The 27649-nt window shown below is 40.3% G+C and overlaps 1 protein-coding gene across 3 annotated transcripts; it reads left to right on the top strand.

Annotated features, from left to right (window-relative positions):
- The first annotated feature begins 5789 nt into the window (after positions 1 to 5789).
- Positions 5790 to 24992, top strand: LBR (lamin B receptor). 3 transcript variants are annotated; one of them, XM_039569094.1, is made up of 14 exons: positions 5790 to 5846; positions 10091 to 10271; positions 11806 to 12000; positions 13626 to 13709; positions 14173 to 14350; positions 14918 to 15111; positions 15843 to 15897; positions 17547 to 17741; positions 19034 to 19137; positions 19567 to 19692; positions 19790 to 19958; positions 21161 to 21241; positions 21339 to 21461; positions 22506 to 24992. In XM_039569094.1, exons 2-14 carry the CDS (start codon positions 10107 to 10109, stop codon positions 22664 to 22666), a joined length of 1830 nt encoding a protein of 609 aa, XP_039425028.1. In that variant the 5' UTR covers positions 5790 to 5846; positions 10091 to 10106; the 3' UTR covers positions 22667 to 24992. The 3 variants fall into 3 exon arrangements, with proteins under 3 accessions (XP_039425028.1, XP_010391769.2, XP_010391770.2); XM_010393467.4 differs by lacking the exon at positions 5790 to 5846 and adding an exon at positions 6302 to 8296 and having other exon boundaries at positions 11806 to 11997; XM_010393468.4 differs by lacking the exon at positions 5790 to 5846 and adding an exon at positions 7469 to 8296.
- Positions 24993 to 27649: the final 2657 nt, after the last annotated feature.

The following is a 27649-nucleotide window of genomic DNA, read 5'->3' as shown; positions in this document are numbered from 1 at the left end:
AATTACTGCAATAACAATAACACCAGGGATAGTTCTGCAGATAAAATTAAGCACAGAAGTGTCTGAAAACAGAGTTGGCCTAGTGCCAGAATTCATTATGATTTTGGTGTTTAGTATAGTTTAGGTAAGGAATCATTCTAATTATCCTGTCTCCTTTAATTAAATGAGAAGTCTGCCATTAGGCTCTGCTTGCCCTAACTCATGTTTTGGGCTGAGCTCATCCTGGGAACACCGGAGAGAAAAAGGGGAGAGAGACAAAGAGAAGACTCTGAAGTGTGCAAGTATCTTTGCTGCTTATCTGTCTCCAGGTACTGGCTCACTGCAAGTTTTCACAATGACAATGTCTTTCAGCAATTCTGTTCCAGCTGTTGGATGCTCGGTGCTTAACCAAGAATTTGGACACAAATTTGTTGTTGTGCTATAAATGGTCCCCATATAAAACCATGGCCAGAGTATGCCTAGGTAGACTGTAAAATGTAGGGAAGGAAGGTTAGAGAGATTTGTGGAGATGAGGGAGGTGTAGGTTTGTATACACAATTTCTGCCCTGAAGCATCTTGAGTCATTTACTGAAATTGCTTCTAACAAAACTAAATTTATGTGGATATTTTTTGAAACAAGGATTTTAAATGTTAAGCAATGAACAATGCCTAGGATCACACACATACTGAAGCCCTGCTCTAATACTTATTACTAATACTTTCTGGAAATGCTGAATTTGATGCATGTATGCTAGTTTGGCTTTTAGAAATCTCTTCTAAAGCGTAAACACCACATCTGAATCCATTTAAATCCTCCATCTTCATAAACCACAGTGGATACATTAAGTACATGTATATACATCTTAACATGTTATTAGAAATATAGATGTTTAAGTTCAAAGAGTTAATTACTATTTCAATTACTATGTTTAAAAAAATAATAAACAGGACTAGTTGAACAGGTTTAATCAGAGAAGAAGTCAATTTTATTGAGAGTAGATATGCAGTGATACCAGCTCCTAAAGCCAAAATATGCGAGCTCATAGTTTGCTAGATGCGTTGAGCTGATTTCTTCAATTATCACTTCTGGTTTAGGCCTGCATGTTTGGAGTAATTAGTTTGGTTTTTTTTCTAGAATAAGATGAGAGGTGGGAGGACAGCAGTAGCACCAAATACAAGACACAGAATATGAATGACGTTAAATAAAATCTTTTTTTTGGTGTCTGTACTCTGGTAAGAATTTTATCATCTATTCTACATATCCCAGTGTTATAAATATTTGTTACAAATATGTGTCCAAATTTACCCTACTTATTTTCCTTAAATGTTCCCCCATGCTGCAGTGAATTTTTAACACAATTTAGAAAATTGGAGGTGGGTGCAATATTGTGCCTTGGCGCAAGGCCTCGTTTGCCACTGGCCCAGTCAGCAGCCTCATTCCTGATCCCTGCCTGGCTGTGTCCCATGGTTCCGATGCTTGTTCACTCCAGACCAGCAGCCTCTTCAGCCTGTTTTACAAGTAAATAAATATTAAAAATATTATAAATGTAAATTTCATCTGCTGCAGGGAGTTGTGCACACTGCCAGCCATGGGCGTAAAAATCATGCATTGCTTGCAAAAATAAGGCTGGAAAGTTAATGTTTTGTTCATTGTTTATATTTATACATATATATTTATGTGTATTATATATACATACACACACATATACATGTATACTTGTCTGTGTTGACACTTCAAAGCCTTCGGGCCCTGTCTGTTCTGCATTTGCCACGTGTTCCACTTGTTTCTTTTTCCTCAGGTACCAGAGTGCCTTGTGATTTCGGGATGTAACATTGTTAATGTGCCAGGAGTGGGGACTGAGGCCAAGTTTCTCCCTTCATGCAGGACAGGTTGTCACATAGGAACCAGGGGAAGGTATGTTCTGTCCCTCCCATCCTGTGGAGATCCCTGCAGAAGCCACTCTGCTCTGTAACCTCTACAGGTTTAAAAGCCAGAAGCCTTCTGGGAAACTGCTTTTGAGCACTCAGGGAATGAACGTGGCTTTTCTTTGTATTCGGAATAATCCATTTAAAATTTAAAGTTTTCTATCTTTCTCTAGAACTAAAGCCAGTTTCTGTTTAAACATTTACAACTCTTTCAAGCACATACCTTTTCCACATAGAAATATGTCTGTCTTACAAATGTTTGGAAACCGTGTAGTCTGTGTTTTCCATAAGCCTTCAGAAACTCAACTGTTCCAAGGGCTTTCTGCTGGAGTAATCAAACAGCCATGCTGCAGAAATGGCAAGGTAAGCAGCCCAGCAGAAGGTACAGTAGCCAAAACTCTTATCTCAAGACCCATTTCTTGGAGAATTGCATCAACTTCCCTTAGTCAATAATGAGTCTTATTTATAAATTCACATACAATACAAAGGAAACTGGTTGCACTGTTGTGGAGATCAAAGTTTCAATGTGCTTTTCTTCTCCTTCTCCTGTTTAGAGAACTGGAGCCAGTTTGCATGTATCTGTGTCCCTCTTCTTATTGCTGAGCCCTGCGTGGTTGATAGCCTTGAGTATTTTTTTAAAGCTGTTTCTAAAGATAAACATTTTGCAAAACTTCCCAGAATGCAAGTGTTCAACTTAATTTGCCCAGAGCAGCACTGTTTGTTAGCAGGCTGCTCCTTTACAGGTGGGTTGAAGTTCCAATTCTATACATCATAAATGAATATCTAATGAGAAACTTTTTCCATGGTCAAGGGTGGAATCCCTGTCTTATTGAAGTCTGTGCTAACAAAACCTTTATTGATTTACCCAGGTAACATTCAGAGGTTAATCCCAAACCTCCTACACCTTTATTATGAACCACTCTACCATTGAAAAAATATGAACAAAAATACATATATACCCATGAAAACAATCCCCAAAGTGCCTGAGCACACTCACAATATTCATATATGAATATATATGAATACATGGGCTGTTTAACAGACTAAAAACCACCACCTTACTATGAGTCTTAAGGGTGTTTTCCTCCACTGAAGCAAAGGCCTAATCAGGAGAGGAAACAGAAGCTTATTACCCCACCCACCCCCGTAGCCTCTGCTAAAGCCATTTATCATAATGTTTCTCAACCTTCTAGTGTTGGCAGCTTTAGGTTTTTGCAACCTTTTAGGGTTCAGGGGTGATTATGGTGGTGCTGGGGCAATGTCTGGACTAGAGGGTCTTGAAGGTCTCTTCCAACCTTGATGATTCTGAGATTCTCATTAAAATGAAAGCCTAGAGAATTATTTTCTTAGTTTTACATTGTGGGATTGAGATGCTTTATGTAGATCTTGGCAAATTTCAGACCTGACTCACAGCAGATCATTTTGATGATGGTGATGCTGACCGGATTTCACATTTGTCCCATTTAATGGTTGTCCTGTGATGGTCCCACAAGTATTTATGAAATAATCTCTCAAATGTATACCAACTATCACTGGCAGAATTGCAATGAACAGTTCTTAGTGGCCCAAGAGGTTTCTAATCCAAATTCAGTAAACAATCTCAAACCCAAACCATTTCTTTGAAGGCAAGTTTATTCTCTAAACAAGACTTCAACTGAAACCCTTCATAGTTAAACATATTAATTGTAGGCCTCTGCTGCCAACAAAATGCAGCAGGCTCATTCCAAGCAATAGCTGCTGTAATTCAGACTGAACTGCTGAAAACAGTTCTTAACATTATAGTTGTCAACTATGCAATCGTATATAAAGCAGAAATCTTAGCTGGAACCAAAATACTCATTATCCGAAGCCAGAAATCAAGCTTCACTTGCACTTTTTTGTGTAGTAAATTATCAAATGTCTCTCAGATAAAGCTGAATGCCTTAACACAACTACAAACCAAATTTATTCTGACTGCATTTATTAAAATCTATGCCTACACATGACTCTGGTCTGAGTAACTTTTAAACTCCTTTAGACATCTTTAGCTGCATCATGTAGCGAAAAATACAATGACTGCATGACAAACTACAACTGGACCTCTGTGGTACGAAAATAGGGGAGATACAAAATGCGATTTTAAAAGAATTGCTTGTGAAAATTTAAAAAATCAAGGGTAAAACAAGAAGAATAAATAGTAAAATATATATTTTTTAATAATTCACCCAGGAATTTCATTTCCTGCAATTGCTTAGAGGAAAAAAGCTTGCCATACTCTTAATTCAAACATTATAGTTAGAAACTTAAACCCCAATACAAACAAACCACCACCAACAAAACCAAACTCCCAAATATAGCAATTAAGACTCAGACAAGTTAATATCATGGCTACCATGGGGCCTGTTTACCTCTGTTCATTTTTGGCTGTGGTTTTTTGGTTTTCTTTTTTTATTAATTTTTTTTTATGGTGATGTTGCTGTAGTTTCAGGGTTCTTTTTTATCTGAGATTTTTGCTGTGTCTGCATGGCCCTGGCAGTTTTCTGTATGGGACAATGGTGATTTTGTTTTTAGGGAATTTTCCTTCATGGAGGAAGCTTTATTAGGACAGAGTATCACTTGTTAGCCAAATTTAGAAAATTTGGGAGGTCCATAAAGATTGTATGAACACAAGCATGTCTGTATTCTACTCTTAAAGCACTTCACCCCTTTTAAGATCCCAACACTGGAAACAATTTATTTGAACACTAAACCTCAATGTTAAGGACGATTTGTTAACTTTTTCACAACCCATTTTGCTTCTGCCTGCTCAAGTATTGCTTGGACTTCCTGATTTCAAAATCTGGCCAGGAACTCAAATGGCCTTTCTGGAAAAGTTGCCCCAAAAGTACAGGGGTAACCACACGACAGGCTGCTGCTTTTTAGCCCCCTTTTACAATTTTTGTTTTGGAGAGCATGGGTGTGCTTTTACTGCACTTTTATTACCGTATTTTTCCCAAACTTGGGCTTTGTTGGGTGCTTGAGGTGCAGGGCTGGAGGGGAGCACAGCCTGTTGTTCTGTCAGTGCAGCAGCGCCTGTGGTCTCACCGCCTCAAAAGCCGCCTCTGCTTTTTTGCCCGTTCTTATTTTTCTTTTGGAGAGAGTCGGGTGTTTTCAGTGCGTTATTATCGCATTTTTAGCACATTTTGGCTTCGTTTGGTGCTGGAGGGAGCACAGCCTGCTGTTCGGTCAGTGTAGCACTAGCTTCCTCGGCACCTCCGCTTTTTTTGCCCTTTTTTATTTTTCTTTTTGAGCGAGAGGGGATGTTGTTTTCTGCATTTTTACCACATTTTGTCACTGTTGAGCGCTGGAGGCGCAAGGCCGGAGGGAACACAGGTTGTTGTTCGGCCAGCGTTAGGAGTACTCGCGGTCTCGCCGCCCCCAAAGCCGCCTTCAGCGCCTCGAGCGCTCCGTAAACAAAACCCTCGGTTTTGTTCACCACGGGCGGCGGGGCCTGGGCGGCGCAGGCGGTCCGAGCCTGCCCCCATCGCCACGACAGCGACCTTTCCGCCCCGCTCTGCCTCCCCCGCCCTCCCTTCCCGCCATCACCCTCCGTGAGGGGCGGGGGGGGCGGGGGGGAGCCGAGTGCGCGCGCTCTCCCCCCTCCCCTCCCGGCGGGGCGGGGCGGGGCGGGGCGGGGCCGGGCGCGCGCCGCGGGGCGGGGCGGGGCGGGGCGGGGCGGGGCGGGCGGACCGCGCCATCGCCGGGGCAGCCAATGGCGCGCGGCCACCCCCGCGATTCAAACGGCGCGTCCCGGCCGAGGGGCGCGGTTGGCGGGCGGGGGACGGGGCGGGGCCGTGCGCGCGGCCGTAACCGTCGCTCGGCGGGCGGTTGTTCCCCTCAGCGGAGAGCGCCGCGCGCCCGGGCCCCGCTCCCGCCGCTCCGCGGAACCGCCTCCGGCCCGGCCCGGCGCGGGCGGGCTCCAGGTAACGGGAACGGCGGCGCGCGCGGGCCGGGATACTCCCACCTCCCACCCCCTCCCCTCCCCCCAGCTTTTTCCTTGGAGGCTTTCCGGGCGGGAAGCGCTCCGGCCGATCGGCGCGGCCGGCGCTCGGGCCTCGCTCCCAGCGGGCGGACGGGCGGCGCGGGCCCCTCGCTTGGGGCGCCGGAGGTGGCGGGGCCGAGCGCCGCCGCTTTGTTCGGCTCCGCCGCGCCGGGCTCCCGAGCGGGAATACGCCGCCGAGGGGCGGTGCGGCCCCTCCCTTCCCCCGCGGCGGAGGCCCCGCGCCAGGCCCGGGCCGCGGGCGGGGCGGGGCCGAGGGGCCGGGCCTCCGCCGGCACGTGGGGCCCTTCCTGTCAACGCCGCCCCGCCGCTCTCGGGTCCTGCCTGGGGAGTTCAGGTTCCTGCTGAACACCTCCGCTCGGGGTGTTTCCGGCAGAAGGCCTCTTTAAAGGGAAGATCCTCGATTCCCAGCCCAAGGGTTGATGCGTTGTTGTTTTTACCTCGGGGCTTATTTGTGCTTGTTTTTAGTGGTGAAGTTAAGTTGGCTTGGGCAGGGATAGGCCTTCACCGTTCTGAAGGTGAAGAGCTAGAAATGTGGAGAGAGTAATGGTGTTGCTGAAAAGGTCCTGCACAGCTCAGTCTCTTTGGTGAATTCAGTAGGAACTTTCCGTGTATTGTTAGCTTTGACTGTCAGTGTTTTCTTTATTTTCCTGCCTTTCTTCTTGCATTCACCTGGCTCCCTCCTCAGTGGTGAGATGTCAGAATTAGTAAGTGGCATCACTGAGTGTGTGTGAGCTTTGCTCTTCCAAGAGGGAAAACTTGTTTAGTGTTTATTTATTCTTAAAACTGTGTACCCAGCTTCTGCTGGTGGGGTATGATCTCCCTGTGGCTACAAGCTAACAGCCATCACTTTCTCCACAGTGTAATATGTTCCCACATATCTAGTGAAAGAGTCATTAAGAAGACCAGAAATGCATTCATGGGGCAATATGTTTCTCACCCAAGTTTCTTTTTAATTATTTCATTCTTGTTTGAGTCAGCAGAATCATTTATTCTTTACCAACTTTTAAGCTCCAGGGAGATTTGCATTAATTGGCTTGGCTTGGTATAGGCTAGGATCCTTTTGATCCATTCTCTTAGACTCTGGTTTCCTAAAGGAAAACAGTAATGGTTCAGAAAACACAAATTGCATCTCCTGAGTAAGTGACTAAACTTGCAATCAGGTGTCTGTACAGTGCAGGTTCATCATATGGAATCATTTTCTTTGGATTCATATTTTGAAACCCTGTGAATTCAAAAGTTTGTGCAAAACTTCTGGGAATATTAGGCTGATGCCAGCTGATACCATGAAAATTATCAGGGGTGTGTAGGGCTTGAAAGAGCAGTAAATTAAAAATGTAATCTCTAAACTGTATTTTTTTTGGAAAGGCTTCCTGTCTTTTTATCTCTCAATGTCAGTAATCGTGTTTGTTATCTGATCAGATGAATGCTGCCTTTAAAAGGTGCAGCTTTTTGAAGTGGGATATAAGGAATGAGGATTGCAAACCTCCCTCACAGGAGGCACTGGGGTGCAGAACAGAGTGGTTGTTTTTGATAGCTTAAGAAGTTATATTTACTTATTTGAATGTTTGAGCTTATTATTAAGCTGTGATATTTAAGGAAAAGAATTGAAAAAATACATAAGTTGTCTCATTAATAAGACTGCTCATTACTTTTGAGTCAGAAGATATTTCCACTTGCTTATTTATTATTTTGGAATTTCATATGGGTGATCTCTATCTCAGGCTGAATTACGTTACATGATTTAGCTACAGGTCCTTCAACCACACTTTTCAATTTTCTAGAACTAATTTCAGCTCCTTTTAAGAACAAGGTTGGAGGAGGGGAAGGTCTTTCTGCCTTTCACAAGAATTAAATCAACAAGTTACCTGTTCTTTGGACTGTCTTTGTTTGCATACAAAACTGCTGGGTTTTGAAATCTGGCAGAGAATAGCATTTTATTATCCCTATGAAATTGTATCTAAATTCTGAAGTGGTTGCTGTAAATTGTAAATAGCAGTGTAGGTGTCCTTAGTAACAACTTCATGAAAAGATGTTACCCTTTTTGAAAAGGATTTACCCTCCAAAGATTCTGCTTTTCACAAGTTTGTCTGAGGGTCCACCAGCTGTGTCCTGGTCAGGCTCCAAGTTTACAGATGGTGCCTGAGGTGCTGCAGGTCAAGAGAAGAAACAGTTGGCTGGGGTGTAGGAAGTACAGCAGCAGAGGGGAAATGAAGTCATGTATCAGGTTATGACATCTGGTGACAGCTCTGAGTGCACTCAGTGGAGCTCCGGTGTTCAGACTATTTATGGAAGAGCAGGAAGAAGCTGCAGCTGCAAGAGGCTGGGAAAGAGCAGTCGTAGACATGGATGTCCTGAAGAACTGTCTTTTGGGTGAGAAAACTGGGCAAGGAGATAGAGATGGGGATTGAGATCAGACTTAAGCAGAGGTGGCAAAGAGGAACTGGTTTGGTAGAAAAGGCAGAAAAATCCACAAAGAATCCAAGACAGCAGGGGGTAAGGAGAGAGTGGAGAATTTGAAATGAAAATAGGGAAGTCATAAGAAACAGGGTATGAATTTGCAGGGGTTAAGCTGACTGGGATAAAAGAAAGATGAAGGAGTGGGAATTCAGCAGGAATAAGACAGAGACAAGAAACACTAGTTAGAAGGCAGAAGAGCTGGAATAGCACGTGCCTACAAGCGCAGACTAGAACTCATGATTTTTCTAACTGGCAAGTGTCAGTGAAACCAAATTATAAAACCTTTTTTTTTTTCTCCTTCAAATCTTATACCGCAAAGGAGATGGTCAGATGTTTCTGTTCTCAAGCAGTTTGGAGTATAAATAGTAAAATCTATATGAGGGAATTCTGTTGAGTTTTTTTGTTTTTTGACTTGGAAAGCGACACAGGTGTAAAATTTAACAGCAGCAGCATCAGAAAATACCAGAATGGATGTTGATTGTAAAACCTCACTGAGCCCCATCCCCCAGTGTGTGATGAAGGTCAGTGATTGAATATTAACAGTATTTTTTCCCCAAGAATCTTAACTTTTCACTGTAGATTAGTTAATATATAATGATTATCTAGTTAGCCTTGTGTTCCCCTTAGTTTGTGCAGCTTCACATCTTATTTATAAAGCAAACAAGTTAAAATGCTTTGATACCAACATTTTGTGGTTTCTGTCTTGTCCTTGTCCCTGCCATCCACTCTAAGTTCTGTGTTTGTTGTACACATGGTGCCAGTACATGTGTTAGTGTGTATTTTGCCTTAGACTTTTAAGGTAGTCTCACTTGAAACATTGAGATTTAAAGTATATTCTACTTTGGATATCTGTTTTCAGAAGGCAATGACATAACACAAAGCACTTTACAAACAATTCTACAGGACTTTGCATTTAAAAACAGCTTTCTCGGAAGTTGTAGTTGTGCTTTTTTCTAGCACCTGGTGTGGTGAACCAAGGGTAGTAGTCACTTACACCACGTTTTGTTAATATCAAGTGAAAACCTGATGGTGCAGATAGGGGGATAGAATTTAGTTTTTCAGGTTGATTTGTGATTGCTCTGATGCTGTGCTTTGTTTTCCCACGGACCCCTGGAAAAGTCATTATGCCCCTTGTGCTAAATAGGTAGAAAAGAGAAAGTATTAAACCCAGACAGGAGTCCAAATTCTGAGGTTTCCTAACTTTTGAGTGTTTGGCATAATAAACTGAGGAAAGTGTGTAATGGGGCTGTAAGTGTTAAAGATATTGGGGATGTTTAAATTTAACGTTTAGAAATCATGACTTCATTCATTTCTGTAGAACCACAGGAAAAGAGGGTTAGAGGACACTTAAATACCGTGTAATTCGTATTTCCCGCTAGATAAGATGAGCTTCATGATGTAATTTTGGTCAAAGGTGTGCTTTGCTGCATGATGAAGATTGTATATCATAGTTCAGTACCAGCCTAACACATCTGAATGTTTTTCCAGAACGCGCAACTTCAATATTCGCTCTATTTTAAGACTATTTCTTCTGTCTGCTGTTGATTTGGAAAAGAGATCACTGCTGTTTTCTTATCACACAGCCTTTCCCGTGTTCAAAGTGGAGAGTTGTTTAAGTGTCCCTTTTTCAGTTACATGATACAGAGAGTAGGGGAAAATGAAGCCTAATGTGTAGCTGTCATGTGGACTGACTGATTTATTTTCTAGGGATTCTGTTTGGAAAATGCCAAGCCGGAAGTTTGCTGATGGCGAGGTGGTGATGGGCCGTTGGCCAGGAAGTGTCCTGTACTATGAAGTACAAGTGACCAGTTATGATGATGTTGCTCATCTTTATACTGTTAAGTACAAAGATGGAACTGAACTTGCACTGAAAGAAAGTGATATCAGGGTGAGTACACCTGTATTTAATTATCGGTACTTTTAAAGGAAGATTATACTGATTTTATGCTGTAGCTGAAAGTACAACTTGTGACTGGGTAGTCATTTTACAAGTTTTTATTAACTGTGTCTTCAAGGAATTGGTGCGAAATAAAAGCTTCTTCCTATGTAGCACCTCAAGCAGAAGTTCAGAATGACCCCATCTTTAAAGTATCATGGTTATTTTATTTGTTTATGTTGAAAAAATGTAATATTTTTGAGGAAAACCAAGTCTGATCATGCAGGAACTCTATAGCATGATTTTTCATGAAAAATTGTTTGGGGTACCTTACGAAGGTAGTAATCAGTGGGCTGATATTAATTTGATGGTTTTCCATGTCTAAATAAGAAAATTTGAAAACAAATGGGAAGATGTAGTTGAGTGTCACTGTAAATATAAACAGTGCATGCCCTTCAAGCATATACTTGAACATCTGCAAATAGCTTTTATTGTTTTAGGTCCTCAGAGGCTTCATGAGGTATTTTTCTGTGTTTATGACAATTACAAACCCTTGAGAAAGGTTCATGTCATATAAGCACATTCCTTCCTAATATCTTTATTATTTCATTTTTTGTTACTAATAAAGGCCTTTAAAACTTCATAGAAGTTTCAGTTGAATAAAGCAGGAGGAAAAACCCTGTTTGAATGTTCGCTGTAGTTCATTTCTGTGGCCTGTTCTGAAACCTGCATAGGTTCAAAGCCAGCTTGTGTCTTTATGTGAACTGTAATGTCACTTCTTGGTGGCAGTGTCCATGCCCAGTAGCTGGCCTTCTGTTTTGGGACCAAAATGTTTCTGCCTTGAGGTAGGCAACTGTTTTCACTGCTTCAAGACTTTTTAACGTGTTACTTCTGCTTGCAGGTTAGCAGACTTAAGCTGGGAAAATGCCTTTCTTTGTCATGAAACATTTATGCATTATAGAAGTTGCATTGTGGAAATTTTACATGGGAAAATGAGCATTGTAGACTTCACAGAGAAATCAAACAGCGCTTTTGGAGTCGTTTATGAAATTAGTTACCGCGTATAATGAAACGATTGGGCTGATTTGGGTTTTTCTAGTGTTGATTTGCTCTCTGCTGCCTCACACAGATGATGAACCTTGCTATGTCAAATGCATTAATAAAGCTGAGTAGTGGAAGTGAGAGCAGTCTCTGGGGGCTTATGAGACAGTTCTCAATTCCCTATGCACAGGATCGTGAGGGTGGTGTGCTTAAACAGCTTGGTGCTCACTCTGGTAGCTTACACCCATAGCCTGATTTCTGTAGCTTCAACAGGAATTGTCAGCAGCAGTTGGAATTGGAACAGGATTTTTTGGGAATTGCCAGCAAAATGAGTATTCTGCAGTTGCTCTTTCTTAACAGGCTTTGTAGAGCATCAGTAAAGGAAATACCAGACAGATCTATAGAACTGCATGCCAGAATCCTCAGCACAAAAAAACCCCCATGTTTCTAAAATTGTTCTTTGGGACATAGATAAGATTTTGCTTTCTTTCCATCTTTCTTTTAGTCACAGTCATCATTCAAGCACAGGAAGAGCCAGTCTTCTTCAAGTTCCCCCTCCAGAAGAAGTAGCAGCAGATCTCGATCTCGCTCTCGGTCCCCTGGTCGGCCAGCAAAGGGCAGACGTCGTTCTGCTTCCCAAAGCAGAGAACACAAAGATGACAAAAAGAAAACCTTGCAGGAGACCAGCTTAGCTCTAGTGGTATTAGTTTTACTTGTTGGTTGGTTTTTTGGGTGTGGATTTGCTGGATTTTTATTAAAAGAAACTTTTGCTATTTGTGAAAGATTAGTGTTATGTGTACTGGGTTTATCATTGTAAAAGCCAGCTGCAGTTTGTGTTCCCTGGACAGCATAATTACCTGCAAAAGTGTATCTCCGAACTGCCATTTTTTTCTTTAGAAATAGGGTTTCTAGCTTGCAGAGTTTGAGGAAATTCTTGAGAGGTAAACCAAGGCTATAAAGTTCCATTTGAATTTGGTGATACTGCAAACTTCTCAGAATCCAAACAAACACAGATTTTTTTATATTTTAATGCTGGAGTCATTGTTAGCCATTACCTTCCACCTGTGAAATGGGGCAAAGGAAGTTAGTTTACCTTTAGATGTGGTGATTGGAACATAGCAGGCAGGTATTAGGATTTGAAATAAAATGAGTTCTGTTATCATATACAGTTCATTACAATAGTAGTGGAAAACATGCAGTGTGGAATATTTAAATGTGGCCTTGCTGATGGATAATATTGCAAAACTGGTTTCATTATAAAAACTAACCTGTAAAGCTTTTTAAGTTTACCAATATCTGGTGTTTAGCTGAAATTTATTAGATTTGTTCGTATCATTTTTGTGAAGATGAAGCACTAAAAATGGTTCTGGTGATTTGTAAGTGAGGAGAAGAAGAGTTGATGTTTCTCTATGAAGAGACAGCGTTTCTTCTGCCTCTTGTGCCCTTGAGATGGCTTCTCACTTGTCTGAGACAGACCCTTGAACTGGAAATGCATTCTGCTGATCTATTGAAAATGGACAGGTTTTAGTTAGGTTTCAGCTAAACTAAACCAGATTAATGTAAACCAGCTAGGTAGGTGTAGTAAATTGCTAATCTTTTGCTCTGAAACAGCTGTGGGGTTTGTTTTGCAGTGAGCCACTCTTGAGTTGTGTGATCCACTGCCTGTGGATCATAAGCTGGTTTTAAGTAGTTTTTTTAGCCAGCAGATACCATTTACTTTTTGTACTTTTAACCTTTTGGGTTAACAGGGTAAAATATCTCTGGTGCTTTTGTCCTGGCTTCTGTCTGAGGAGTAGGATTGATCTGTTGGCTGTTGTATGATTGGAAAGACCAGGTTCTCTTCAACAAAACTTTAGTTGAAATCCCAGAGTTGTTTAAACTCGACTCAAGAGAAGAATTTTTACAAGAGAATTTATTTCTTCAAAGATATTTAATGGAAAACTGAACTTTCAGTTCTACAGAATAGTGCCATATATAGGACACTGAAATTTCATCTGTTTGTTTAGTGGCATTACTAAATAGACATGTATTTTGTACTTGGCAGCTGCTAATGATGAGTTAAAATAACTTGGAAGCTGTATTCTCATAATTTCACTATTTATTAAAAAAACCCAACCTTTTCCTTAAATTAATTTGTTTCTCCTGTTTGTGAGCTGAAACTATCCATACTTTGGGTGTTGAACCCACTTGTATTGCTGTGGAGAGAACCAGAGCAGCTGCAGTGGACAAAAAACTAGCTAATGTTCTTAATTATTCATTATATACTTGCTCTTGATGCGGCTGTTAATTTCAGAAAGCTTAAACTGTGTTTCTTCTTTTAACCAGAAACCGAGTGAGAATAACACCAAAAGGTACAATGGTGAACCTGAAAGTACAGAAAAAAATGACACATCCTGCATCATCTTGGAGGTAGGAACATGGAATTTGCTCTTAGCGTTTTGTCACGTTCCTAGCTTGGCTCTCTCAGAAGTGCCTAGAAAAGGGCAATACAATGATCAAGCAGAAATAGAAGGCAACATAAAACTTAGAGGTTAAGTAAGTTTGCTACAGAGAAAGTGATTTGGTTTTTTTTTTTGCCTTAGTCCTGCTTGTTAGCTAATGCCCAGGTGTATGGCAGAAGGGAAGGGAGGAGGGTGGCAATGGATGATGTGTACTGGAACTGCTGCTGATCTGTAATCATGGCCTAATTGGTTACAGTGACTGGTTTTAGCAGTCTCTTTATATGAATGGATAAAGAAGTATACTGTATAGAAGTAGAAGATACTGTATATTGGTGTTTTATAGTGAGTAATGTCCTCTGAAATATAAAATTTTGGACTAAAAGTAAAATCACTTGGAAACTTTTTAGTAAATTATTTTTATTCATTAACAGCAAAAGTTAAAACCAGACTTGGAAATCAAGCGTGTGCTTGAGCAGTACAGCCTGCGTTCAAGGAAAGATGACAAGAAAACAGAAGAGATCTTTTCAGAGAAAAAGACTTTTGTGGCAGTAAAACCAATTGAGAAAGTACCATCAAAAACAAAGGAGCTGGAGTTTGGGGGAAGAATTGGTATGTGTGCAAGTTGTCTTAATAGTTGAAATTTAGTACTATTTTGTGGGTTTCTACTTACTGACCACATTGCCATGTCAAGGACTGCTTTTCCATTTTTGGACCTTGGCTGCAGAATTCAAAGTAATATGGTCGTGTTTCACGTGATTTGGTGGCAGTCAAAGAACCTTTATTGAGCTTGGTTCTTATGTGCAATACATAAGAAGATCTTGTGCCATCCCTTGCACAGTGAGATTTAAATATTTCTAGATTAAATTTAAGGATAACCAGCAAAGTTTTTACACTTTCAAAACTTGAGTGCTTGAAACTTGACAGTAAAGTATTCTTTAGGTGGTTTTTTGACCAGGGACACAATGGGTGTGATCCTGCAGTAGATGACCTTGTATGGCAGTGAGAAGTATGTCTCAGTGTCATGTTAAATGACTATGGGACAGCTGCTCTCTTGTTCAGGAGCAGATAATGACAACCTCTTCTTTGATACTGAAGTTAATATTGAGCTTTTTTAATGGGATTGAAACTAGGTTGTTTTATTTTCTGTGCTCACCTTCTAAACGTGTCTGTTTACAGGGACCTTCATGCTGATATTTCTCCTGCCTGCTACTGTATTCTACTTGCTGTTGATGTGCAAACAAGATGACCCGAGTCTTCTGAACTTCCCTCCTCTGCCAGCACTTGAGAGTCTTTGGGAGTGGAGGGTGTTTGGTGTCTTTCTTCTGTGGTTTTTCCTTCAAGCTGTGTTTTACTTGCTGCCAATTGGAAAGGTAGGCTGTTGGGAGCATTTGGGTCCTTATGGGCAATTAAACTGTGTGTTAGACTGGAAGGTGGGGTATGTTCTCAATGCAGTGAATTTGTAAGTAATTTAATAAGTTTTTCATCATAAACTGGAATATGGATGCTGCATTTCTGTAAGCTTAAAACAGCACAGCTGGTTAATAATTTTTGCATTTCAGAGCCTTTCAGTAGAGAAGGCAGTAGGTAATCAGATGAAAGTGTGGATAAACTTAGCTTGATGGAATTCTAGAAGAATTTTAGGTATCTGACTTTTAAATTCACAAGCTATTTTGATACTTGGTTTCTTATGGGTTTGCAGCATTTTGGGAAGCTATAAACCATTCTAGCCATGTGTATATCAGGCAAGGGCTCTCTTTCCCCCTTTTGTGACCTGAGGGTTACTGGCAGATTCTGCAAGGACACTCTTAAGTAGATCCTTCAGTGATGTTGTATTGCTGTGCATGTTTACAGTGATTGGAGCAGTTCTGCTTTCTTCAGGCTGGTTTGAAAGAGATTTATTTTTGAAATGTTTTTATTTGAAACTGTTAGTCTGTTGCTGTCCAGAGTATGCTTTTTAGAACAGTGCATGAGCTTCAGGTCTGTGTGTGTCCAGCTGGTTGCTTTGACTGAATGTCTTTCTGACAGAGCTGTGCTTCGTTTTTCTCCCCTGAAGGGCCCACAGAAAATACTTTGTTGAACACTGATGTTTTATTCTTCCCAGGTTGTAGAAGGCCTGCCCCTTTCAAATGGAAGGAAACTGCAGTACCGGATAAATGGTAAGCATGTTGCACTTGGTTATTCTAAAATTGATTCCATTGTGTGATTTGCTGTGCTCAGCGCCATGAAATACGAGTGATGAAAGATACAGTTTGACCAGGGAGTGTATCTGTTGTAAATCTTGGATAAAATAGGATGAACCTTTTCTTGGAGAAAGATGGTTAGTAATCATCAGGAACTAAGTGCCCCCAGAGCAAGAGTTACACTGTACAGGGCACCTGAGCTGTATCCAGCTGTGACTGGTGACTCCTGTCACATGCCTTGCATAATTGCTAAACAGGGACTTGTCTATTGAAAAAGTTGGTGATGCTCAGGTAACAAGGACTGTGCAGGAGGAGTGATCTGAAGGGATCTTACCTCGTGTCTCGATCATCTTGGATGTCTCTGATTTACAGACTGATAAGAAGTATGTTGTAACTGATTTAAGATGTTCTTCTTCCTGCATGTCAAAGAACGGTTCTGAGTCCTTAATTAGAACTGATTTCAGTGCCTATGAATAAGACAAGCTTCTTATCCAGGTCTAAGTGTTTAACATACATCAGCAGTCCTGCTTTTTCTGGCTTAAACAGGAAAATGTACTTTAGTGCCTTGTAGGTGCTCCAGACTACCTATTTCATTAGTTCAAGAACACTGTCTGGAGGTAGTGGAATCCAAATACTGTATTAAAAATGCCAAATTTTGTCGTAGTCTGGTAAGAGGCACCATTTTAAAGTTGGAACAGGGCTGTAAATGATAGAAACCAGGGGAATTGCATTCTGCAAAAGTGAGTCTCATTGAGGCTGTCTCACAGCTTTCTTGGTTTTGGACTTTTGTCTTTAGTTGTGCCATAGTGCTGCAATTCTTCCTGCATTCTGATAAAGGGAGGACATAAGCTACAACATTTGCATTATTAAAAAAAAAGCCATCATCTTAGTGCTTCAAAGACTAATTTTCAAAGCAAATTTAAAACCCTTCTTGAGGAAAGGTAGATGACAGTGACAGGACAGGAGGCAATGGGCAATAAATGAAATACAGGAGCTTCCATCTGAACTAGAACAGATCTCTGGAGGTTCCTTCTAACCTCAACCCCTGTGACCTGTGAAGGGATCAGTAGAAGGTCCTTAGCTGACAGCAGCAGAGAACTGCCTGCTCCTTTTTGGGCATCAGTCCATTCTGCATGATTTTATACTCTCAAAGTATGCAGAAGTTTTTGTGTTCAAGTTTTGACTTGATGAGTTATTTTAATACTTTAATTACTGCTATCTGTATCAAGGTATATATGAAGATAATTCAAGGATAAGCATATGGTTGCCTCAGCTGTCCCACAGATAAGATTTTGTAACGTGCTATCATTATCCATTAGTAGTGTCAGTGTCCATTTTCCCACTAAAATCTGAAATTAGATCCTATGTCATAAAAAATGGAGAAGCATTCAGAATGTTCCTGCCTCTTGTCGTTTTGGTGAGCACAGTTTCAGGGCTTAGAGTCTCTTGGTTAAATTGCTGTGCCCCAGAAGTTTGAACCACGGGATGTCTAAAATGTTACTGGAATATGGAGAAATACTGGAAGAAGTAAAAACGCGGGAAGGGTTGGATTAGGTAGGTCCTACTAGAACCATAAATTGTTTTTTTTTATTTTGACTAATATGTCTTTCTTCTACATCCTTTAGGGTTTTATGCTTTTATTTTGACTGCTGCAGCTATTGGAGTTTTGCTATACTTTCAATTTGAGCTTCATTATTTGTATGATCACTTCATGCAGTTTGCAGTCTCAGCTGCAGCTTTTTCTTTGGCACTGAGCATTTATCTGTATGTTCGATCCCTGAAAGCACCTGAGGAAGAACTAGCACCAGGTGGAAATTCTGGTGAGTTAGAACATTCTGGATAATTTCTTTCCAGTTGTTTGCTCTAGTTCCATTTTTACAAATTAAAGGCTAGATTTAGGTTTGGTTATTATAATACTGTGACTTTTACTTTCTACCAAAGTAATGTTGCAAGTTAAATGGCATATTTTTGGTCTCACTCTGATACTGTAAGATGTTTAAAATGTTACTTGGATTTTCTGGAATAGTTATAGAATCATGTCTTGGCTGGTCTAGTCCCTTAGAGGTGAGAGGACAGTTCCTTCTTCTCAGTTTTCAGCTTCTGTCTAAGAGGCTTGGTGTAGGTTGGTTCATTGTGCCTCTGCCAGTGCAGCTTTGAAACAGCTGGGAATGGAAGGAGAAACAGAAGAATGTAGATGTTTTGGCAGTGGGAAGTCAGCTACAGGACTTGAAATTAAAGAGCATTCCTAAACTTGCATCTTGCTGTGTGCTTTTAAATCTAGTTAGCTGAATGGAGTTTTCAAAAGAGATTTTCATTCAGTCATGAGACTGCCTGCCTAGGAAGTATCAATTATATACAGACGGTTTTGTAGGACAAAAGAGAGATTGAGAAGTGTGTTAGCATTAAATATCAAACTGCTTTTTAAAGTGACCATAGGGTGACTAAGAAAGAGAGCTTATGGACAGACCATTTTGTGTACTGAAATGTTCAGATATCCTTAGTTACATTGTTAGTCCAGCATGTTATATGTGTGAAGAGAAATTGCAAATTATCATAAATTGTCCTTTTTAAAAAAGTTCTAGTCTCTGTAAGTGGCATAGTAGCATTCTGTAATTGCTCTGTGAAGTGGTTGTTTTTTGCAAACTCAATCCCAGATACCATGAAGTCAGGGCATGGTATTTTCCTTCTTGTCCACCTTTTTTGAAGGATGGGTAGTTGTCACAGCTAAAGGGAATTCTTTCTCCCAGACAAAAGCAATGAAATAGGAGGAAATGTAAAATTAATTAATGCCAGATGTTCATGTTCATAGACACAGTGATGTGAGCTTCAGTATAAGGCTGAAAATAAAGAAGGAACAAGTGTCAGGGAGAACTTCTAAAGTGGTTAGTCCTCCTAATAAATAAAATATTAGGGCATCTTAAAATACAAACTCTGTAGATTTTGTTTTGTATTTTGCAAATACTCTTCAAAAATTTTTTTTTTCCAATCTGAAGGCTTTTTAAAATTTGTAATGAGAGAACATAAGTGGAAAGTGGGATCTTATTTATGGGGAGAATTGTAGTGGCAGATAAAAGGAAGAGTATTGCTAACAGAGGTTGTGTCTTACCTGCAGGGTATTTTATTTATGATTTCTTTACTGGACATGAATTAAACCCTCGGATTGGCAGTTTTGACCTCAAATACTTCTGTGAGTTGCGTCCAGGATTAATTGGCTGGGTGAGTCAGTAATCTTAGTTATTTTATTTGCTTAAATATTACACAGAGGGATTTTTTTACACACACGTATACATATAATTGATATTAAGGAGATATATGTATTCGTAAATACTGTATATATACTTATAAATGAGTACAGAAAAATAATTCCATATTGTTAGATTTTTAATGACTGTTTTTATTCACTTGAAGGAAATTTCTAGCTCATTTGTTTTGTGGCAAATGAAAACCCTTCTCAGAGTATTCATATGTTGAGGTAATAGTGCTTCAGAACTGTGATTAGTTGCAAACTGAGTTGTGAAATAAGGGATTATTTTTTAAAACTTAAACATTCGTCAAAAATACCTGTATTAAAATGTCCTGTAGTGTAATAGAAAAAAAAGGGATCTTTTCTAAGTAAATTTTTAAGTAAAATTTTTTCTGACCTAGGTTGTTATAAACTTGGCAATGCTCTTGGCTGAGATGAAGATCCACAATCTCAGTATGCCATCCCTGTCCATGATACTTGTGAACAGCTTCCAGCTTCTCTATGTGGTGGATGCTCTTTGGAATGAGGTAAGTGCCAGTCTTGTTCAAGTGTTGCCATTTCTAATGACAATGTTAGGGAAAGGAAGCTTCGTAAATGCTAAAATTCCTTCCTCCTTGTTTCTAGGAAGCCATTTTGACTACAATGGATATTACCCATGATGGATTTGGATTCATGCTGGCATTTGGAGATTTGGTGTGGGTTCCATTTGTCTACAGTCTGCAGGCCTTCTACTTAGTGGGTCATCCCATCACAATTACTTGGCCTGTTGCTGCTGCAATTACTGTTCTGAACTGTAAGTTACAGTAAATGTTATTGTTGCTGTTGGTTACAACATGGTTCTGATTTTGTTTCTTCGAGATGGGAGGTGAAGCTTTAGCTCAGATGCAGCAGTCATTGTCTGGCTACTGTTAAATACAAAGAATATAATAAATTCTCATTTTAGTAAATGAAGGGTAGGTGGGACTCTGAACACATAATTGTTCTGTTGAGAGGCAGCTCTAGGTGGGTGCTGTCTGGAGCTGAAGAAGTGACTTAACATTTTGAATTTAATAGATGCCTTTTTAAGTCAATCTGAGTGACTCATAAAAAAGAAGTCAGTACCTTGTTTGCTATGCTTTACTGAACCTAGGGAAAATGTAATTATTTGCATCTCCTTCCCTGATGCCTACAGTTATATATGTCAGTGGAAAACATCTCTTTTCATCAAAGCTGAGTACTTTGAGAAAAGGTCTCACATCTTTAGGCAACCTTAAATTTGCACCAACGTAGCCTTGTTTGTCCCTTTTATCTGCATAGTAAACCTTAAAAAACCCACTTGTGTTTTGTAGACATGACAAAGAATTGGAAAAAATAAGAAGGCATGCAACTTAATATTTGAGAAATAGAACATCATTTTTTCAACTTCGCCTAATGTTTTTTCTTGGGTTTCTATTTATTTTTTTTTAAATAACATCTTTATTCAAAGTATGTTGTGATCATCTTTTTTCAATACAGTTTTGGGAAAAGCAAGTTTAAGCTGCTGTGTGAAAATTATGTGGGATATGAATTTCAAACCCAGATAATTCATTGCCTGGTTCTTTTGTTACCATGATCTTGTAAATGGGTGGTCAGTTTATGGAGTAGGTGCTGTAGCAAGGTGTTAGGCTGCTAAATAGAGCTGTAATCTTACAAAGTGCAGCACATCACCTCATGTGAATTTCAGACTCAGTGTTACGTTAATAACCTGTCAGATACAGATGTAAAGGTAGATGGGAAAATAAAGCTTCTCCAAAATCTCTTCAAAGTTAGTCAGTAACAAGAGGGAGCATATGGAATACAGGTTTCCAACAGCATCTCTATCTTGCTAGAGCTCTGAGAACCAGAAAATATCAGTTGCATCTCTGAGGAAGAGACTGTGATGGAATAAGAGTAGCAAAGGGCATGTGAGTGCTTTTGTTGAAGCAGAGAAAACTGAAAAATACTGAAAATGCAAAATACATCATGTTAATTTTTCAGGTGTTGGGTATTACATATTCCGTAGTGCAAACTCTCAGAAAAACAATTTCCGCCGGAATCCAGCAGATCCCAAGTTGGCCAGTGAGTACATTTTTCATTCCATTGTTGTACAGTGGCTCTCTGTGGTATTTAAATGCATATTTTGATTGTTGCATTCACCACAATACTCTGTTCACAGATCTGAAATTTATACCCACTGCAACTGGAAAAGGGCTTCTTGTCACGGGTTGGTGGGGTTTTGTTCGTCACCCTAATTACCTCGGTGACATCATCATGGCTCTAGCATGGTCCCTCCCCTGTGGTAAGTTTCTGAGACTAAAGTGGATTTTAGCAAAAATGCTTTTATGTTTTGGCATCTGACTGGGTTTGAAATGCCAAGTGGCAATTATTTGAGATAGTAAACCCTATTGAATGGCAGATTTCTGTGTCATAAGTCTAATGAAACACACTTTCTCTTCCATTTTACTCTTTCTAACTTGCTGCAGGTTTCACATACCGTACTATAGATGCTACTCATCTTTCTCTCTCTCACTTTATCATTCAATAACAGTGGGACATGCTTGGTAATTACTTTTTCCTTAAATTTTTGAGGCTAGTGAGTGTGTTTTTAACTGAAGTTCTCCCAGAGTGGGAGTTTGCTTGGAGACAAGGGCTACCACATATAGTGATGACTTTAAATGAAATACATTTAAAACAAGGTCATCAAACACAGAATGAAATTATCTTTCAAAGTGTCTGTTAATAAATACAGTTTTCCTTGTACTGGGGACCCCAGAGCTGGACACAGTGCTCAGGTGGGTCTGAGGAGAGCAGAGTAGCAGGGCAGAATCAGCTGCCTTGGCCTGCTTTGGCCACGCTCCTCTTGATGCAGCTCAGAACAGAGTTGGCTTTCTGGGCTGCAATCTCACATTTCTGGGTTGTTTCCAGTCTCTTCTTCCACAAGTCAAGTCGTGTGCTCTGACCAAAGCTGGACTCATGTCTGCAGCCAAAGTAGAGAAAACCTTGCGTGGGGCAGTTCAGTGGTGCGGAGATTTAACTGGAAATCTGGTTTTGATAACTAAAGAACTTAAAACTTGTGCCAGCTTTGCATGCATTGAGAGTGAAATTGGTAGATTTTATGACTCTAAATTTTAAGAATTACTTTTTGTGGGGTTTTGGGTCTTTTCCTATCTGCATGTGAACATGTCTCACAATTTTTGCACTGTCCTGCTGAGTATTTGATGCTTTAGGAGTATAAAATGCTCTAATCTTGAGCAAGTGTGTGTCACCAGCTTCGAACATGTTGTTAATAGCGACCATCTCTGGATTTTTGTCCTGTATCTAAGCTGACTTTCTCCCTTTGCAGGTTTTAATCACATTTTACCCTATTTCTACGTGATCTATTTCATCTGCTTGCTTGTTCATCGAGAGGCTCGTGATGAACACCACTGTAAGCAAAAGTATGGCTTGGCGTGGGAGAGGTATTGCCAGCGTGTCCCGTACCGCATATTCCCTTACATCTACTAGAGCACTCCAGAGGCCTCATTTGCAAATTATTGCTACAGTTAGTTTCCTTGCAGAGAAAAAGATACCTCTTACCTTTGCACTTGGTCATTTGGTATTTAGGCTTTTAAAAAAAAACCAACAAAACCCGACCAAACATTGGAGTGCGTTGAAGGTGTTACTTACAAGTAAGCGTCAGGATGTGAGTTATGTGAACTGACTGTCTGTGACTTCAATTTTTTAAAAATTGTGAATTTTCAAAACTTCGAGCCCTAATTTTTCAAGCTAAATTTTATCTAGAATTCTGAGTTTACATTTTTTAATTGCATTTAATTAAGCACTGTGATGTAAAGTATATTATTTTCTTAATACAATAAATGCTGAAATTCCATCCAGTTCATTTTTTGGTATTACTCGTACCATCTAACTTCAGATGTCCAATTTAGTTGCCTGAATTGGAGGAGCAGCAGGGTCTTTTTGGTCAGTGGAGCTGGAAGCAGAGTATTTGACCCACATGAGGGGCCTGCAGCACCATGGCCAGAACTGGCACAGCTCAGCTGGATGGTTGTTCCCCTCCTGGCTTTTCATTGATGGGATTTTTTTGGTCAGAGAGGCTCAGCTGGCCCCTCCTGCCCTGCACCTGCAGGAGGACAAAGGGATGGAATTGGGAGAAGGGGCACAGCTGTCCCTTCTCCCACCCCACATTGTTGAGGCAGTTCCAGCACAGCCCAGGGGGAGCTCTGAGCCGCTGCCTGGCAGTGCCCCTGGCCGTAGAGACGGAAGCCACGCTTGTGGCTCACGCTCCTGGAGAGAGCTGAAACACTTCAAACACTTGCTGTGGCTGTGGAAGGGAGTAGTGAACCCTCATCTTGCCTCTAGCATTGAACATGGGGTAGCAAAAGTGTGTAGTGTCTGCCTATTAGGCACAAAAGGATAAAATGACCACAGTTGGCTTCTTCTCATCTTTGTAAATTAAGTCTTAATGTACCATAGTGTTTACCAAGTGTGTATAATAAAGCCTCCATGTTTTTGCTGTACAGTGTTTGGGTTTGAAAATGCAACAGCTTTTTTAGAAACAGGAGAAATCAGTAACTAAACCAATTTCCAGTAATTAAAAAAAAAAAGAGTTAATTGAATAAAGGGGTTTGTAAATTAATGTAGTTAATTCTTGAAACAATTAAAGTGTTCATTTAAATATTTGTATTGACAGATATGCTATGAAAATATAGGAAATGCTCCTCAATCCAAAGTTGTTGTTTTTTGGTTTCTTTTTGTTTTTAATTTGGCATTGCTACCTCATATGTAGGTGTTGCCTTTTGTACTGTTGCAGATAGAGAAATAGCTATTTTTTTGCTATTGCTATTTAAAACAACATTTTTTACATGAGCCTGTGGTTAAACTCAACCACTTTCTAATATATTTTTGTATATATTTGACTTTTTAACTAATGTATGTGTTCTGGTCACTAGCTGTGTTCTTTGTCTAACTGGCTGTAAATGAGATGCCCTTGTGGTATTTACTTCATAAGTAGAATAATTTTACTGAAATACTCTTGCTTACTTAATTAGCTTTTATTCTATTGTCACAAGTAAGAGCTTTTCACACACTTTGTACATGAGGTTTATAGCACAAGTTGCCCTAAAAAGCTTATTAGAATATTAAATATAGTGCAGATACTTCTGCACTTGCTTGCAGGCGTGTTCCTAATAAATTGGAATGTTATTTATCAATTTTTTCAGTTATTTTCAAATGTTGATGTAATTGAAATCTAGCATGTGATTTTTTTTTTTTTAAATAAAATAACCTATTTTGTACACGGGCATTTTTTGAAGATAATTGTACAATTGAAGTGTATATAATGTAGCTTGATTGTTGGTGTTGTAAGGAAATTGTTTTAAGACAAGTACTTTGATTGCTGGCAGAAAATAGCAGTGCCTCTAACAAGACTCAAGAGAATTCACTCCTGTGAAGCAGCAGATTAAACTGGGATGCTGTTTTCAATCCTTGCTGAGTGAATTTATGGGAAATAGAGAAATCATTAAACGGCCCTGCTGTGCAGCTGGTGTTTAAAAATCGACTGAAGGAGGGGGCAGTTTGATTCCTCAGCCTGTAAAGCAGGAGCTGCTCCTGCTGACAATCCCAGTTTTCTCTGTTGCCACTCAAGGTTGTTCCAATGGCATTCAGAGCCCTTGTCTTGTCATTCACAGCCCTTGTCTTGCAGAATTTGATCTTGACCAATGACAACTTCAGTTCATTTACATGCTGAATTTTATGTGAATTTGATTTTGAAGTAACTGTTTTTAATACAAACAAGCCTATGAGCTAAAATAAAGGTTTTGCTTAAAACTAAGTAGTGCATTTTTTTTCCAATGCATGGTGATGTCTGATAAAAATGACATTGATTTTCCTTATTTAGTACAGGTGTGAGTTTGCTGAAGCTCCTGTTGTACCTGTGTTTGTGGGCTGAGTGTTATGAGCTCATGTGTGGTGCTTCTCTTAGTCTGACTGGGTCTTTTTTCCTCTTCCCTTCTGCTACTCCAAAAATAAACTTAATTTCAGCTGTAAAAATACAGAATTAACATGCAATTTGCCTATGGGCTATTGTATTTTTCCCCACACCCTCTATTAGAAGTCAAAACCAAAGGAGTTAGGCTGTATCCACATAAAGTATTACTGTGCAGGAAATAAATGTGAGTTTGACCTACAACGCTGTAGTGGAAATATGATACAGGAACAGGAATGATGGTTTTGCTTACAGAAGGATACTTACCATAGGTAATAAAAATGTTTGCTTAAAGTACATTTACCAGAGCTCATGCAAACCTTACAGAAGCACAGTTCTTGCCTCTTGTGGAGTGAAAGCTGTCTGGGGGAGTAGGTGGAAAAACCTTTCCTGTGTGTGGATGGAGAACATATTGCACTGTCTGTACAGAACTGTTTTCTGCTGAGGAAGTTCCCTTAAATTAGAAGGAAATACTTTGATAGAGCTTTTACTAATTTAATATTTAAAATGAAGTCTTAACCAGCACATTTTCAAAGAAGTATTTTAAAAACACCTTCTCTACCTTTTTGTGTATATGAATGGAAGCAATAACAGTGCTACAGAATGTCACGAGAAACCCTTTGTGTCCCATCATGACAGTAGGGAAACGTTTTGAAGGAAAAATTGGAAGTTGGCCAAACTAGACAGGTGCTTTTTTTCTTTCATCAGAGAGTGGGCGTGTGTGTGGTTGTCCTATTCCCATCATGTCAACATCCCATCCATCTTTCTCCTCAGAACACGATCTGGTGCTGCAGCCAGATATTTCAAGTAATCTTCCTTGTGTACCTTGAGGTCATTTGTTCCCCTGCCCTCTGAGTAGGGACAGGGAATGACAGGGCCAGGGATTACAGCAAAACCTTTTTCTGTCTTCCCCAGTGCTGCATCTCAAGCTGCAGACGCTGGGTGGAGCAGGTTATTTACTTGTTGCTTGTTGCTGCACTGTCAGCTCCGTGTTCAAAGGGAACAGCACCTGCCTTGCCAGGGGAAGAGCACATTTTCCCACTGCAGCCATTGGTTTCCCTGCCCTCTGCATAAAGGATTAAGAGGGCAGCAGGTCCCTGTGTCCCTGCACTCTTCAGTTCCCTCCTGGCCCTTGGCAGAAGAGAGGAAAGATGCTCATGCATAAACTGGGGGCTGATGCCATCCTGGGCACCTGTGAAATGCAAATGGAAATGACTTGGACTCTGCACACCACACGAGGTTTTCTGCCCTTCCTCTAGGACAAGCTTCCCAGGAGCTTCTGAGCTTCCTTATGCTGCCTTTATTCCCTGTTGGAGCTGGGTATTGCTAGGTTTAGGCAGCCTAAGGCCCTTCTTGCTCCTGTATTTCAAACTGCAGAAACTTTAATGTTAATGAGCTGACCAGACAAGAGGATCCACCTAAAGCTTAAAATCAGATGAAGAGAATTCCTGTGAAAAGTACTGTAATACATGGTAAATCCTTAGGGATATAAGTGGAAATTAACACACAGAGGAAGGAAAAAATGTTGAACTCAAAGCCACATTAAAATTCAAACCATTTGCTTTTGGCAACATAGCTTCAAAAAGTCCCCTCATTTTGTAACTATTAATGGAAAAGCTTTTTCTACTGGCAAGGCAGATGATGTTCGTGCAAAGCTGCTCAAATGGTGATGTAAAAAACCAAAGCAATTTCATGCTCTTCCCTATGTGTAAGTTTATAACCTTGGCAAACTGGTCCTGCAGACAAGAGGTGAGCCTTGGAATCATACAGCAGTTTCGGCATGTGTTTATATCTGCTTGTCACAGCCTGCAGGGAATGGAACCTTGCCAGGCTAAGAATTCTCAATTCCCACCAAAATAAACCTGAGACGTTTCCTGTGAGGAGCTGAGAGCTTATGGAAGTGTACAGTACAGAATTAAAGGCTTGTTAGCCACCACTTGTGGAAGTCTATTGTACAAATTTGAGGGCTCATTAGTCAACACCCTTTGAGTCTCAATAGTGGGCTGGTTGCTGGAGTTGAATGACTGCAGAGCAAAGAACAAGAGTTCCTGACCCATGGCCTTGTGTCTTTGTTCATCCTGGTGAGAATTTATAACAAACATCACAGCCCAACTGATTGGTTGTGACACATCCCCCTCCCTGCACCCCCTTCCTAAATTAAGCAAAATCAAAATTAAACAAGAAAAATTTTGTTGTACAGTTCCCACAGGGCATTCCTGAAACTTGGCCAGGATTCTTGCTTGCTTCAAGTTAAGGAGGTCAAAAGAACAACTTTAATGTCTCCTCAGCTTTGGACAAAAATGCTGATCATACACCTCTGAACTTCAGGTAAAAACATTGTTATAATGAGGTAAAAACATTGTTATAAAGGTATGTTCCCATGCTAAAGAAATATGGATATTTTTCTTAAATTTCAAAACAAGACAAAAATTATAGTTTCCATTTTTAATAGCAAACCCACGCATTTCCAATCTCTTTCCTTACCTCCCTGCTTAACCTTGTAT

This window comes from Corvus cornix, chromosome 3 (genome assembly GCF_000738735.6).
Source record: "Corvus cornix cornix isolate S_Up_H32 chromosome 3, ASM73873v5, whole genome shotgun sequence".
Classification (NCBI taxonomy): Eukaryota; Metazoa; Chordata; class Aves; order Passeriformes; family Corvidae; genus Corvus; species Corvus cornix.
The sequence above is the reverse complement of the archived record's forward strand: the minus strand, read 5'-3'. Positions and strand labels throughout refer to the sequence as shown.